This window comes from Zosterops lateralis, assembly GCF_965231275.1.
Source record: "Zosterops lateralis genome assembly, chromosome: 1".
NCBI lineage: Eukaryota > Metazoa > Chordata > Aves > Passeriformes > Zosteropidae > Zosterops > Zosterops lateralis.
Window position 1 is genome coordinate 68,758,376 of NC_139762.1, and position 16,457 is coordinate 68,774,832.

General features: G+C 34.5%; 1 protein-coding gene across 1 annotated transcript in view; it reads right to left on the reverse strand.

Moving 5' to 3' along the window:
• Window positions 1-16,457, reverse strand: part of EXOC2 (exocyst complex component 2) — a 127,304-nt gene that overhangs the window by 20,282 nt on the left and 90,565 nt on the right. The window contains exon 23 of the mRNA XM_083883970.1: window positions 15,858-15,999. Within this exon, the coding sequence (XP_083740096.1) occupies window positions 15,858-15,999 (142 nt within the window). The remainder of the gene's footprint in view (window positions 1-15,857; window positions 16,000-16,457) is intronic.

Sequence of the window (16,457 nt, forward strand, 5' to 3'; positions counted from 1 at the left end):
AATTTAATGAAGAAATTACTGGTAACCTATGTGGCAAAGTGCTTTTACAAACAACAGTTCTGAAGCAAGGGAAGAGGCTGATCATACAAAGTCAGAACCTTTCTAAATATTTTGAGATCTGAAGGCCAGAATGCTACATCTTTGAATTAGTCACCTTGCACTTATTTTCAGCCATGGTAGTGTGTTGATCTAACACAGTGAATGTCATTTGAAGGACCTGACATAAGTAGCCACAAAACTAATTTCTAAAAATATTAAATGTGAAGGCTTTTCAGACTTATTTTACCTGTAGTTTTTGAACTATTTTAATTCAATCAATAGAAATTATGTCATGACATTCAAAGAACCTGAAAGTTTCTGTGTTTCAGCTGCCTTGGAGTAGCAGGAACTCTAAAGACTGCCAATACTGTAATTAATACCTTTGTCTACCTTCAGTCTACAAGAGGAAAACACCAAGAGAATAATACTGCTTCTGTGCCTTCTTGCATAGCCCAAACTGAGATATCTTTAAAATTGAAGCTGCTGAGGCTCTTTTAAACTTTCTGCTACCCCATTCAAACCACAGAATGATCTGAGGGACAGCTGAAGAGGTCTACCCACTATTGCTGCTTTCCTTACAGATATTAAACTCCACTGCTTCTGGGATGGGGTAAAATACAATTTCCTTTATTATTAAGAAGGAGCAAAATCTGTAATTGTGAAAGATTACAACAGAAAATGCAAAACCAGCAGAGCTTCCCTTGGGAAGGAGAGGTGTTTGCTGGCATCAAATACTAAAAAGAAGAGCAGGTAGCTGAAGGCCAATTTGATATGTATGCACATTTTTGCAATGATTATGTTAAAAGATGGATTTATTTTCACTTCTTCCTCCAAACACAGTAACAAAGTATAAAGGGCATTTTTTCAATCCAGACATGAAGGTCTTGAGCAAAAGATGCTGCATATCATACTTAGAATTGAACCATGAAGACTCTCAAATTACTCAAATTATTGTAGAATCAGCCAAACTTCAACCCACTAATCAGGTAACAAAGGATGTAAATGGTGAAAGAACAACAAACAAAAAAGCCTCAAATCCCTTAAACTAAAAACTCCAATGCACTAATGTAAAAAAATACCTACTTCAGATATTATAGCCATTCATACCTCTCCATCTAAGCATAACACAGGTTTCAGCTCGCTCAAATCACCACTCGTAAAGAAATGCATTGATGATCCTGAGATGAACCCAGTACTTTAGATACATGACATACAGAAATTTGTCGTTTTGTTGTTGTCATTTAAGTAAGAACAACATGGTCTGGCAGAGTTACAGCCTTTACAGTGCTCTACAAGCACAAGCACCAGAGTATGGCTGTAACCCATAAAAGCAATCTGGTGTCAGAATAAGAAAACAAACACTTCACAGCCAACAACTTCACAGTGGGCTGCTCTATAGATTAAGCTTTACTTTAAAAATACCCTACCCATTTCTACTTCGGCATTAACAGCTTTGGGGATGCTGAGCCTTTTATTTTGTTGTGGTTGAATCAAAGTTTGGCTATATGTTTGACTTAAGGGGAAACCCAACAGCAGAAATTATTTACAACTATTAGATACTAAAGTAGGTGGTTGAGGAAGATGAAAAAAAAAATTGCACTACAAGAAAAGACATTTCACCCAACTAAAACATAACATCTAAACCAAACACATTTTTCTTCCTGAATGGAAAAAAAAAATTCTTCATTCTGAAGACTGAAATTTGTGTGAGACACTCAATTATAACAAACCCTCCTTCTTGACATGAAAATGAATACATCTAAGGATGACTCAGTATTACCTGAACTTTATCTACCAGCAATCCATTTGCTGCAGAATGCTGCTTCACTTTCCAGAAGAAAATTTTAAAACTAATTTCTTCCCTCTGCCCCCCTTGATTTTCAGCATATAAAAGTCATAGCTTTATGTTTCTAAGTTCATGCATTATGTATCTATGTATCACTAGATTTCCACTAAAAGAATTTTAATGCTAAAGGATTTTCTTTTGATAAAGCAGGGACTATCAATAGCCAACAGGTAAGGTGCTGAAAAGAGGGCACATGTCCCTGGTGTGACTAGGTTCTCACTGATTTTAGCAATTTGTAAGATTTGGGATTCTTCTGTGTGTATCCAGGAAACGTAGCAGAGTGGAAACTTAATGGCTCTTTCCTGATCACAGAAACTTCTTAAGTTTCCAAAGTGTGTAGGCAAAAGAAACACTGACACAATACTGCACATAAGAGGGAATGTACTACAAAGTGTACATAAATATTTGCTATGTATTGGATATATTTTCAAACAGCCGTGTGCATCAACAATTTCTTCATGAAATAAAGTTTGATTATGCTGACCAATAAACAGCTCTGCTGCTTAAAAGCTCTCTTCCTATTTCTTTTTAGATTTAAGAAAAATACATAAAAATTGAAAACCAAACCAGCTCGTGGGTGGTAGACAAATGAAGAGCATCATCACCTTGTAAAACTAGTGCCTACATACCTCTGAAGCCTGGCACACATATAATTTCCAGTACTGTAACCTGTTTGCCATTTATTTTCCAAATTCTTTACAAGTGAGCCTCTTACGGAAAAAAAACAAGTTGTATCCCTTGATAACTTTGACACAAGGCTTCCAAAAGCCTCAGTGTGATAACTCATCACATGTGGGGTTCTCTCCCAGACCTCTCTCACTTTACAGAAGTGAAGTCACACGTACATTGGTGTCAGTGAGGGTCAAAGTCAGCAACATGAACTAACTCCTTCAGACTTCCTCCAGAGGTCCTCATACGGGAAGATTTATGTAATGACAAGAATGCCAATTTCAAAAGGTGTTCCACAGATAAAAGAGTGTAGCTGTACTCACCCCACAAAGATACAGGATGACCAATTCAATGGGAAAAGCCAGTCACTCCTTTAATTGTAAGGCAGACTAAAAATCAACATCTCTATCAAAACTGAGAACAGTTGAATCCAAAAATCTCTAGCAGTATTTCCTTTCATTAACACAAACCATGCATAGTCTGCGAGAACATTCATTTATTTCTTTCAAACACATCATTTTTAAGGCACCCTGAAGGTGTCCTTTCATGATTTTATAAAACCTAAAATTATTAAAACCTTTCAAAACACAGACTCACTCAGGAAACTGTGTGTTCTTCTCATAATTCCTGAAGTCACTGGTACTGTAATAATAGCCTGTCAAATGCAAAATGACAGCAATTTTATAAATGAAGAATGGGCTTAGAGATATACTATGTTTATGAATTTACTTTGGTTGTCACTCAAATATTATTATTATAAGAAATGAGAAAACTGAAGTCAATTGATCCAAAAGAGACTAATTTCACAAATAAAGTGTTTGGAATAATACAGACACTAATAATTTTAGTGTCCAGTTTTGCTCTGCATCTCTCTAACCTTGAAGTTACTGAAAAAATTTTAATTACTTGTGAAACATGTCCTGCATCTATGAGAGTGACTTACAACAGATAAACTTGGGTAAGTAAAAGAAAAGGAAAAATTGGCAAGAGAAAGTACAGCATGGTCCTTTTAAAATACTTTTTTTTAAAAGTGAGCAACTTCAGAAGTGGTGCTTTGAGAAAAAAGCTTACGAGTAGCACTAAGATGCACAATTTTCATGTTTTTTACAGCATGTTTTGTTATTAACATTGATTTTTTTGAAACTTGCTATTTCTATTGAATTATACAAATGTATAATGATAACAAGCAATGTTATCATTAGTGGCAATGCATAATATAAAAACCCCAATAGTTCTGTAACCTGATTCTGCAAAGGTCTGTGAATGTTCTTAACTCAAAAAATTCAAGCAGCCACCACACAGAAAAAAAGCACAGATCCAGTTCTTAATATTTTTACATCCTTTCTTCCAAATTGCTTTGTGTACCAATTGTACATGCAATACACAAAAGTATATGAAATTTTTATTTGTCTTTAGTAACTAAATTCAGCAAATTGTCAACCAAATCAAAGCCACTGTATTAACTTACAAACACTAACAGGGAGCAGTATTTAGTAGGCATGATGGAAGTATTGAGTCACAGGAAAAAACTGACTGAAGAAATGGACTTTGATTACAGGTTCAGTAGATTCTTTGGAAAATGTAGTAGGAAGTTGTGCTCTGCTTCATTCCACCGAATTCTCAAATTTGACTTCTATGGTAAAATCTACTTGTTGTTTGTTTGGTTTGTTTTCCACAGACTTGGTAACTTGGGATGGTCTTGAAGGGGTAATCACCATTTTGCCTTTCAGCCAGCCCTTACTTCTACCGATGTACATATTTAAAATCTGCAGCACGTACTGCAGTAAATGCATGTAGATCAGTATATCAGGAATAGTAACTCACAAGAGTATACTTTAAATTTATGGCAAAAAGAGCCCTAAGTTCAATTTTATATATAGCTTTACTTATCTGTTTGCTTAAATAACCAATGAGCTGGAACCAGATAACAGCAGCTTTTAGAGATTTTACTGCAGAAAAAGAAAACCAACCAAAACCCTAACAGCAAAACCACCCAACTAAACCCCAACAATCAAACAAAACAAAAAATCCTACCCTACCTTATTGTCTTCTAGTCTGCTATGAAAAAGGAGAATAAGAGAGAAAATTGTTGTAAGACACATAGAGTATTCGGTGAGATCACATATTAATCCTATTTATTAGTGTGAATGTGAGAAGTTGCACTGACTTCCAGAGTTACTATTGCATTGTTTTTTCACTTCCAAACTTTACTGAATCCCTATAGCATTTTGAAAACTGAATGGATTTGAAATGAAGAATGTTTCTTCATGCCCTGAACAATAGATTCTTAAAAAATTATTTAATCCAAAATCAACATTTGGAAGCTATCTTGACACAGGAGTGACCCACAATAACTGGAAAGCTTAAGATTTTTCACAGTTCAAAGTAAAGGCTTTTAATATTTTTGAATTACTTCAACGGCTGAACAAGCCCAACACTAATCTCATCCACACATCAATAAAGTTTAAGTGTTTCATTAAATTGAAATTGCTATTCGCTGTGTAAAGAAATTTTAAGCTAATGAAATATTTTTTATTACAATGGGTCTGCTGTACTATTAGAAGCTGATCATATTTTCCCACTTAAGAAGTAAGAGTTCAAGGGCTTGATAACTTGGCTACTGAGAGAATATGCTCGAGGCTGAATTTTATATAGAAGTTTTGTATAGAAAGCTGAGGCTTTTTGTTACACTAGAATTTTTAACTTAAAAACAAGCACACACCCCTGGGCAGAAAGTGTTATGAAGTACTGAGGAGACAGCTATTTTCCCACTGTGCTAGTACGACTCTGCAAGTCTGTCCAGTGGCAAGGTTCATTTTGGAGACTGTATTTTCATCAGTGTTTTCAAAATGCTAAAACTGAGAGCATCCTTAACTACTGCACACAGTCAGGGTTTAGAAAATAATAGCTCTTACTACTTGTCTTTCATCTTGAAATCAGTACTGTTTTATGCATAGACCCCTCAGGCAAAACTTCAAACCATAACCAAGAATGTGACCTGACCAGTGGGCTCACTAAGGGCATCAAGGTTATTGGACCTCCCCTGCTAAACTGTCTGGGGAAAATTTCAAGTGTTTTAAGACGACTGTCTGCATCTGCACAGGAGGTAGTATAATGCTGTATTTTATAAGGGCCTTGAAGAATCTCCACCACAAGACATTAAGCACCTTGATCAGGGGAGATCATTCACTGTTATGGATTGTTTCTAATGATGTTTCTAATGAGCATGCAAAAGGTTATTAAGACAAAACCATTCTCTAAGCACTTCAGTGTGTATTATAGGAACTACACAGGCAGGTCCATGCAGAGAGAAGTCTGGTAATTTTAGAGCTGAGTTTATTTGGACCAATACCAAAGTTTTGACCTGGGACTTTCCATCTAAATGTCATACACAAATCTCTGATCCTTTATCATTTGAGCTAGAGGACTATGACTTCACTATAAGCACCAGCAAACCAACCTCTTCTGTAGATCAACCTTAAATGAGAGCCACATTCACCTAAGAATAGGTAACAACAACACAATTAAGTTTCACAAATATTAATCATGACTTGTAAATGCTTCTTGATGCTCCCATGCTGCCTTCTGAAACTGTGACAATGACCCCAGTATGATCTGGGTAAAGATTGCCAGAGGGACTTGGAAACAAGATCTTTTAGCAGCTAACACTACCCAACTGCATATTCTGAGAGAAAGAAAAAAGTCACAAGATCTTTTAGCAGCTAACACTACCCAACTGCATATTCTGAGAGAAAGAAAAAAGTGCCTAAAATTAGGACACCTGTGCAAATAAATCTTTGAAAGAAGAGATTAAATCCAAGCTAAAAAGCCTAACTAGGAACTCCAGAACAGATCTGATACCATAGTTCGACCATAGTTTGGAACTACAGGTAATTTTACTTTTCATGTGACTTACCCAGTCCACTAGTTTCATTACACCTCAGTTTGTTAAAGATCACCACAGAAACTACCTTAAGCATTACCAAGATAATAAAAAATCTGGTTTCTAAGAGTAACAATTGAAGGAGCAGTCTAACACAGCTTACTCAAACACTTCATTCACAGCCAAGATTTGGATTTATTTTGGCTGATGACCCAACTAGTAATGAAATAAAACCAAACAGCAGTAATAGTGACTATTGACTTGGAGTTCTAAGCTTTTTGGCCTATGATCTTCTCATACGTCCTCACCTCCCTAGTCTTCAGTTCTGGCTTTGAAATCCATCTGAACCAACCCCAGTGAGTTCTTCCTCTCACACACTTCCATCCATTCGTTTCTCCTCAGTTATCTAACCTGCAAACCCAACCTGTCTGTGCTCCAGAACTGTTTCCTGTATCATTCCATAACATTGGGACACTCAAAGAATTCAGTAAATCAGACAACAAACATGCCATTTCTGCTGATCAAACGCAACGTAAGCATGAAAGCCAACAAGCTAGACCATGGAGTATTGTTTGGGTGATGACACAATTTATTACTACTTTTGTTTTATTGAAAGGGTTGAGACGGTACAAAACTTGTGTGGACATACCCTCATTCATGCTTGTAAATAAGAAGTGCTGGAAGAGGGGGGAAAAAATGCTTGCCCTTTCTCCTATACGCATTATCATTGATTCCAATCTCCAATTAGCTTTCTGCTTTAAGAAATGCAGGGATTAGATTCTATTACCAGACAGTCGTAAAAATACTAAATTATATTTTAAGATCTTAAGTGTTTCTCAAAGAGTATGCTAGAGGGGCTAAAAATTTTAGGTCTCCTTGTAAAAAAATCAAAAACAAAACAAACGTTGTTGACATTAACACATGTCCTCACAGAGGCTGACTATAAACAAGAAAATGCTGAACTGATGACAAGTATCATACAACTTCCTACAACTGGCTAGACAACAGAAGAGACTTCAGAGTTGTCAGACACGCCTGATAAGTATATTCTCTGAAGCTGCAATAACTATAATCTTATTCAGGTATTAGACTTGTCATACCATCAGTTAGAACAGGTACATGAACAGATACAGTTTTCAAGCTACAAGACTAAGCTGCCATCTGATCGAGGAACTACAGCAAGACTTTATTTAAGTGGTACAAGAATTTTGCACTCATGCTCTTCCCATCCCTAAAGCAATATAAATGAAGTCTGGTTTAGGTCTTCAAACTTTTCAAACAAGACAGACGCTTTTCCCAAATACACTATTTCCCTTTTTAAAATACACCTTGTTTAAACAGTCAGTTTTCAAATTTGCTGACCACTTAATTTCACCGTTTGAGAAGAATGCAGGTTTTCCAACGTTTAATGAAAAATTACCAAAGATAAAATGTTTCTGGAGCTTAATTCATGGAGCTTAATAGTCTTTAGCAAAGCACAGACACATAGACAGAATGCCACAAAGTAGTTAGCAAGAAGTTTGACAGGTAAAGCCAAACAGAAGCTGGAAAAGTGATGAATTGCAGTCTAGTAAACAACTACTAGTAGGTTTAATAGCAGAAAATGCCGTAAATCAGAACTGTGAGTGAGGGAGGACAAGTGAAAAGCAAGAGGAAACATAAGGTATAAACCAGATAAGATGCAGATAAACTCTACTGAATGCTTGTATATGTGGAGTCTAGAGGCTGCTGAGACCAGCCAACAAAAACTTGAATCAAAATTAACAGCCGAAAATCTTGCATGCAAGAAGTTGGAGAAGCACAAGAAGAGATCTAATAAAGTCAACATACAAGTGCAATGCAATGTGTAGCAAGTAGGGACTGGAAAAAGCAATGTCTCTCCAGGACGGTTTCTAATGGGATTTCTATAATAGTCAGAAATGAAAGGCAATGTGCTGGGAAAAACTACAAGAAGCTGAAGGGCCATTGCCTTCTTCTGTTCTCATCTTTTGCAAGGACAATGTGTATTTCATTTCACCAGCTGGAATAATCCTTAAAATTTTTAATTCAGACACAAATATAATATGACAATACAGTGTTGTCAAAATCGAGAAACAGAATGAAACCTAAATGCCTCAAAGTGAAATTGAAAGAAAAAAATCAGGTTAAAATGAAAATACATAAATGAAGGTATTTTGAAACATGTACTGAAATTTGTGCATACGTTTCAGACAGCAAATTAAGTTTTTACAAAAAATGGCAAAGCTAAAATATGAGGGCCCCTGACTTCACAATTTTAGTACATGACTCTACTCTGTCAAGAATTTTGTGTAGTAAAACAAATGCAAGAACTGTAGTAATTCAACGCATGGATTGTTACACTTGCTGATTGAATGGGTCATTTAAGGATGAATGAATTCAACTCATCCTAATACAAATTTGATTGTTATACGGTAATAAAGTATTTTCTTACCAGAAGCACAAAACATCAATTTACTAATGTATGTTTCAAGAGCAGTTAGCTTGAATGAAAACCAGCGTATTTTAACTGGACTTTTTAATGACTGTTATATATAAGAATCCTGTTGTGTTCTAAACAAACTACTAGCATTTTTTAACAAAAATCCCCAAACTGATAAGTCCTATATCAACTTCATTTGCCAGTACAGAAGTCTTTTCTCTCTTAACATTAAATGCAACAGACATGCAAAACATCGGTTTTTCCCTGTTCACATGCATGGCACATTATATCCCTGCATCAAAATATCAGAATTTGGCCTTACTAGAGCAAAAAAATTCAGACAATTCCTAAAGACAGGACATCAACAGTTTGAGGACTGCTGGAGCTCAAAATCACCTATCTACCCGATGTAAGTAAGATAATTCTGAAGCCACCGTTTTAAATGGTTAGGGGAAATATAAAGGGTTACAGAAATTTCAAACAAAACTATTTTCCACATTTCAGTCAAAAAGTAATTGCTTATTTCTAACAAAAAAAAAAAAAAAAAAAAAAAGAAGAAAAAAGAAAACGATTTGTACTATATCCAAATGTTTTTAAGATGTAAATGCACTTGTCATCTTTCATGTAAGCAGGGTGCTAGTGCCCCAAATTAAACAAAAGAAGAAAAGTTAGGGTTGACAAGTATGTCGCTGCGTAACTACAAATTAAATATGCCTTTTGATATTTAATTTTTAACTGTTGAGTACCTTTTCATCAGGCTATTGCCATTAGAAGTTTTTTATTAGATTATTAAATTAGACAAATAACAGATAAAAGATGTGACAAGTATAAAAAAATCTGATTTAGCAGATCTGACGCACTTAATCTTTTACTGTGATAGTGGCCTTTCATATATTTGAAATGTTTCAAACAATGATTTCTTAACACACCAAAGAAGAAGAAATTCAGATATACCTTGACTGTATTCAATTCATGCCAAGTACAGAATGAATATCTAAAAACCACAATCACCTTTCAGTTGAAAGTGCAAAATCACCTAAAACTTTCAAAGCAATGTGAAATTTTAAATACTACAACCCCCCGAACATCTGACAACACAAGTGAAACACAGAAGACACATATGTAAAAAAGGTTGTTAGTATAGCAGCTGAAAATCTGTATGCTTGTGAACTCTGAGTGAATGCTGGCTAGACTGCACAGCAGCCAGCACTTCAAAAGTAAGTTATGAAGAGAGATCACCATTATCTGAATTGTTAAAAAAAAATAAAAATAAACATCAACCTTTTGTTGGTAAACCAATCCTTACGTACTACAATCTTACAGAAATTAATACAGTAGTTGCATATGTAAACAAATTAAATATAATCAGACTTGCCATATTATGAGAAGCAATTTGACATTTACATGCAAAAGCTCAAATTAATAATCTAAAAGACTGAATGCCCATATACTTGTATTACACAAATATTAATGCACAGAAATCTTTTCTATCCAAATGCAGAGCAACCACCTCATTCATTCTCCAAAAGACTATAGCTTGCAAGTCAAAAAAGATTAATTTTTTAATGTTAAAAACCATGTAAAAGTAGAAATTAAAAAGCTGCCTAATTTTGTCACACGACTAAGATATAACTTTAAAAACCCACAACAAAACACAATTTACTACCAAAAAACAGATGTATGAACAGGAACAAAAAACCTCCTTGTATGTTAAACTATCAGATTGACCAGTATGCACAAAAAACAATCTAAATACATACTAGGCAACTGATTAACACTATGTTTCCTATTGTTCCTTTCATCTCTTTTAATTATGTTAATAAAGAAGAAAAAAATGGAACAACATTTCAAACAAGAGAAAAGAACTAAACTAGATTTCACTGCTGCTGCATGTTAAAATTAAACTCTGTCTTGTAAAGACTCAGAAGTCTACATTGAAATTAAAGTGAAAACTTAAATGAGTTATTTATTAACAATAAATCTAATTAAGTTAATAAAACTGCCTTCTAACACCAGCAATCACACCTTAGATCAAAATAAAGAGCCAAACATAAAATCACTTTGTGCACAAGCTCTGACATTCAGATCTTTTGTACTGAAAAGCGCATGCATGTTGAAAATCTAAACAGTAAAAGTTTCAGCATGTAAGCTAAATGAAAATTTGCCCCATGCTAACAATTTATCCTTTTTTATATTTAAAACTGTAACAAAAAGCATATGTTCACGGAAATATCTGATAATTATAGGACAATTGCCTAAATGAGCAAGGTATAAGCTTCTTCCACACTGACAGAAACAGGGTACCACACCTGAATACTACACATTTTTCAAAACTTGCTGAAAAGGCAGGCATCTTAATTTTATTCCAAATTCTTCTTCAGAACTGTTCATTTAATACAGTTCTTCTCATTCTTGTATTTTCCTATGAATTTTATGATGCAAGAAATTGTTGTCCCCAGTACTTACAGACAGATGTCTTACTTAGCTAGTCAAATTAACCATGAATGTTCAAACTGACAGGATTCAAAGAAGATGTTTTAAAGATAAAGACAAAAGTGCTTAAGTGAGTTATTTACATGACATAGCAAACTCTGTGGACAGAATCCTACCTCCACTTTTTTTCCCCATCCAGATTATGCTTCACTCACTTCTCAAATACTGTAACAGCTCAGGATAGATTTTTGCCTGTATCAGTTCCACTTAATATAAAAACCAGTTCCATTTCCAAATCAGCTGTCATTTTATGAAGCAAGTCAAGTGTACTCATGTGGGAAAAAAATTTTAAAGACGGAATTATAAATTATTGCATTTGTGTAGTTTTTCTTTGTGCATAATTTTTCCTGATATGGAAAAGAAAACAAACAAAAAACAGACTGGAAAATAGAAAATTACTTACGGCATTGGTCTACATGGCTCAATAACAATACTGGCAATAAATATATGAAATTTCTGTACAGGAAATTTATGTGGATTTGATTCATTTTGCTGATTATGTAGACCTTGACTTTTGAAGCCTTGATTCTCAAAAAGAAACAATGTTGATAACACTGTCAAGGCAAAACATTTAGACTATTGCTGTGCTACCCAGTGGTACTGCCTATATATAGCACTGCCTGTAGTGATACTCCAAGTATACAGTAATTCATACATAACTTCTGTAAGCTGTGCAAAGAAAGTAATCAGTAATATTAATAGGCTGTTATCCCTAGAGGATGAAAGTGCAAGATTGAGGGGATTTCTTAAATTACACAGAGCAGCCTCTGGTAAGCTCACTTGTCTAGTGAGTATCAGATTTTTCTGTCCTTTTATTTGCACTTCAAGCCCGTCTCTTGTTTGAATAATCTTGTGCAATTCATTTATATTTTTAAATAAAAATGGATTAATTCTATTTAATTTCATTTCTAAATCCTACCCTAATGTATGTTTTTAACTTGCTCATCTAGTCCTGGTTTTCCACCTTGCTCCATCTCCATTCCTTGCTTGATACCAATCTTCATCACAAGCCTTTTGTTCCAGTCTCTCCCTTTCTTGCAGTTACATTATTTCCTATCTCAGCATTAGCATCCCCCTTCTGAATAACTCAATCTACCCAAAAGCATGACTTCTAATAGTCCAGATCAGATGGCTTCTGCAGAGAACTGTTCAGAAACAGCTGTAGTCTTGAAGCTCTGGACTGGACAAGAAATTCATCACCAGAAAAGTCTTAATCTTGTTCCTAACCAAATCATGAGTATTTTCATCTACACATTTTTAAAAATGTCCTTTGCAAAACATGTATCGTGGCATCAACATGACTCCTATTCTGGTCAGATTTTCAATGGCCAGATGGGATGCTTGAAACTTTCAGACTGAATCAGGGAAACTATTTGCCTTTTACTCTATCTTTTAAATATATGAGCAAATTGATGTTTTGACCTCTTCGTTTCCTTCATAAAAAGAACTGTTCTTGTCAAAATTCGCCTTTTTATTATCATCACTGGTACTATTTGAAGGCTAATGCAGAAACAGCACATTAAAAAAAAACTTCATGCCTAACTTTAATGTCCTGGCAATCACCCAGTAAGGATACAACACTACACATCACTGATAGCACCACTGAGGAACACAACTGAGGCCTAAATAGTTTGCCCTGCCTTTTTTTTTTTTTTTTTTCTGTTATGAAAATTAAGGCTATGAAAGTCAAGATCCAAACCAGGCAAATGAAAGAAATCAAATTCCTCACATTTTGCAGACATAAAGATTACTGAAAACAGATAATGATTTCCAATATACAATTTTTTCTTAAATCAGTATGTCACTCTTTAACAAATTATTGAGTGAATGGTGTGTTTGACTCAAGTTAGACCCAGTCCCAGTCATATGTATGCTATTTCAGTTTAATAAAGTAGGTATTTTTCAATGCTGTTGGAGATTAAGTGTAACATAGAGCTTTGTTTGTTTTGGGTTTTTCTAAGAGGAAAAAAAAAAAGCATGTCTACTCCAGTATTAACTGCATTGTTTGGATTATGTATGAGTAGATTTTCTCAATTAAAATCTTAGTGTACAATTTAAAGTTGCTTGTGAACAGCAGTTTATGAAAAAAAAATCAATTATATGGCTCTTGGGTAATCTTTTTTCTTTTTTTGATTGAATACTGGAAGAAGTCTGATTTTCATTTGCCCTACAAAGAGTCCCAGTCCTTTTCAATTCACCCAGTCCTTTTAAATAATGAAGTTTCTCTACCTTCACGGAGAGGTGACTTATTAATCACTTACTACTTTAATCTTCAGAGTACCAAATATTTCCAGGGTCACTGCAACAATGAAACAAACTGAAGGTCCTCAAAGCTACTCTTTGTCTGGGTTTTGGCTGGGAGAGAGTCACTCTTCTTCCTTGTAGCTTGTTTAGTACCGTATTTAGTATGAGAATAATGTTGATAACACATCCATGACTCAAGTGCGGCTGAGCAATGCTTACACTAAGTCAAGGAATTTTCAGTTTCTTGTGCTGCTCTGCTTGTGAGTGGGTGGGGATCCATGAGAATCTGGGAAGAGACACAGCTGGGCAGCTTTCCCTGACTGGCCAAAGGATATTCCATACCAAATGATGTCATGCTCAGTATATAAACTAGGGGGCAAGCTGGATGGGGCTGGGCTAGGCGTCGGTCACTTAGTGGTGAGTGACTATTTTTCATTTGCATCACTTGTTTTTCTTTCTTCTTCCCTGTGAATTATTTATCTCTGGTATTTTCCTTTTCGTTAAAATTTGTTATTATTATTTTATTTCAATTTTTAAACTGTCCTTATCTCAACACGTTTTTTTTTTTTTTACTTTTACCCTTCTGATATTTTCCCTCATTCCACCAGGGCAGGAGAGGGGTGACAGAACACCTGTGTGATGCTTAGTTGTTGGTTGATGTTAAATCATGGTACTGGATACCAGTAGTCAACAGAGTACATTTGACAGAGGTTAATTAATCAAAAATTTAATTAATCAGCAAGGTGGAGAAGCACAGAAGAAGTGCATATATGTTTCTTTTGATCATGTCTAGCTTGAGGATTAACAAAAAAAAACCAAACCCAAGCAACTTTTCTACTATTTTGAATTGGCCAACACTGTGATATGTAATCCTGAAGAGATGTCCCCAATATTCACTGTCTTCACTTTAATTTTTGCCTCAAAGTTACAGAGAAGTTATATTAAACCAACAATAAATTGGAAAACAAAAAGGCCAAGGCTCACCTGTATCAGAAATGCAATAAACCCCTTATTGCATACACGAAGAAAAGACTATAGATTTTTTGTAAGACTTTTGAATAGGATTCTAAAGGCAATGTGAGCCTAGTAAGTAGATGCCAATGCACTAGATCAAGAAATGAACATGTAAAAAGCTGACACAGTATCTTTGTCTTGGTTAGTTGGTGGGAATCCAAATGTGCCAAGTGAAAATGTACTTCAAATATGATGACAAGTTATGTATTATTCAGACACGTTTTTGAATGTGCAAGATGAGTATCTAAGTTATTTCCGCAATACGTTGTATCACAGCGAATATTCTGAGCACAAAATTAGTAACAAGAGATAGAAGAGACACTTTTGTCTAAAGTAATAAACTCTAAGATCCTTCTGCTTTTGAGCAAACAAGCACCTGCAGCTCTTGATTCACAGATTACGAGCGTGCCTCTTATAATTACCTCCATATCCAATTTTTAAGTACCACAGAATTTTTACTACGTCTGCCACATAAAACTCCATGAAAAAGTCAAAACAAGAATGTACAAATTGATTAGGACAAGATCACCTTCAAAATGCCATGTACTATGTCACTGCAACTAATTTCTACTTGGTATTAACCAGACAGTCATTTGATAAGTGATTTGAATCTATCAATTTTCCATAGGACAAATTATACATTCAAAGGACCTAAGTGTGCACAGTATTCACTACTGCAAAAACAAAAAGGCAGACTCATTTATACATTACGCTTCCTCAAAAGAGAGGATATTAAAGCATCTAAATAATGACTAACGTCTCAGTCATTTAAAACACCTTATACCTGCCCTTCAATGGTTTAACATTTTTTGCTGAACTACTGTTATAATATGCATTTTCTCATAATTTTACCTTTTGAGAACTGTAATTATATCTATTATCAAAGTAGCCAGATTCTATTGGAAAATATCCAAACTACCTCAATGAATTTCATAAGAAAATAGAAAAGATAGCTTTTATAATTCTTTCTATTATATACAAGCAATGAAGCAAAATAATCACAAAAAACAAGTATTAAAGAGATTATCAATAATGAAAGCAGCTTTAATCATTTGGGGGTATTTGAAAAATGATTTAGGAATTAAGTAAAGTCTGTGAGAAAGAACTCATAATGAGAACATGTCAAAAGTTGAAAACACAGACTAGAAAAAAGTTTTTAATTGTACAGTATATTTTAGCTCCTATCAATCACTGTTAAAATCATTTGAGTTTAATAAGCAGATATTTACCTGTTGGAACAAGACAATCTTTCCAATCAAAATATCCTGCATAAATGCCAGGTTCTAATGACCCAACTATTGGATCTGCCTTGAATTCAATGTACATTTCAAACAGTCTTTGATCCAGCTCTTTCAATGATTCCATACTAACCTAAAAGATTAAGGAAAAAAAGGAAAGAGAAAGAACATAGTAAATAGTCATTAACTAAAAGAATTTAATCACATACCCAAAAAATTTCTTCATGTCTTCTTTAATTTCAGCAAAAAGCAGTAATTACTGACACATTTCAATTCATAATTACGTATATAAAAACTTAAAAACTTCCATATTATCTGTCCATCCTACCAAGTATAATTTTTTTCCCGATTGTATTCAGCAATAGACACTTTCATGAAAAATACAAGGAATGCCTAAGCAAGCAGATCATTCAGTAACTGTCTACTGGCATATTTTTTTTTCCAGCATTAGGAGTTATCTTGCAAAGAAAACAACTGAATTTTGTGAATGCTTTAGAATACACCCACAAAAATTTCCATCATTAAATGTGAAGATTTTTATATAAAACTTCGATTAATGAATTTTAATTTTACAATTTCTCATTACATTAA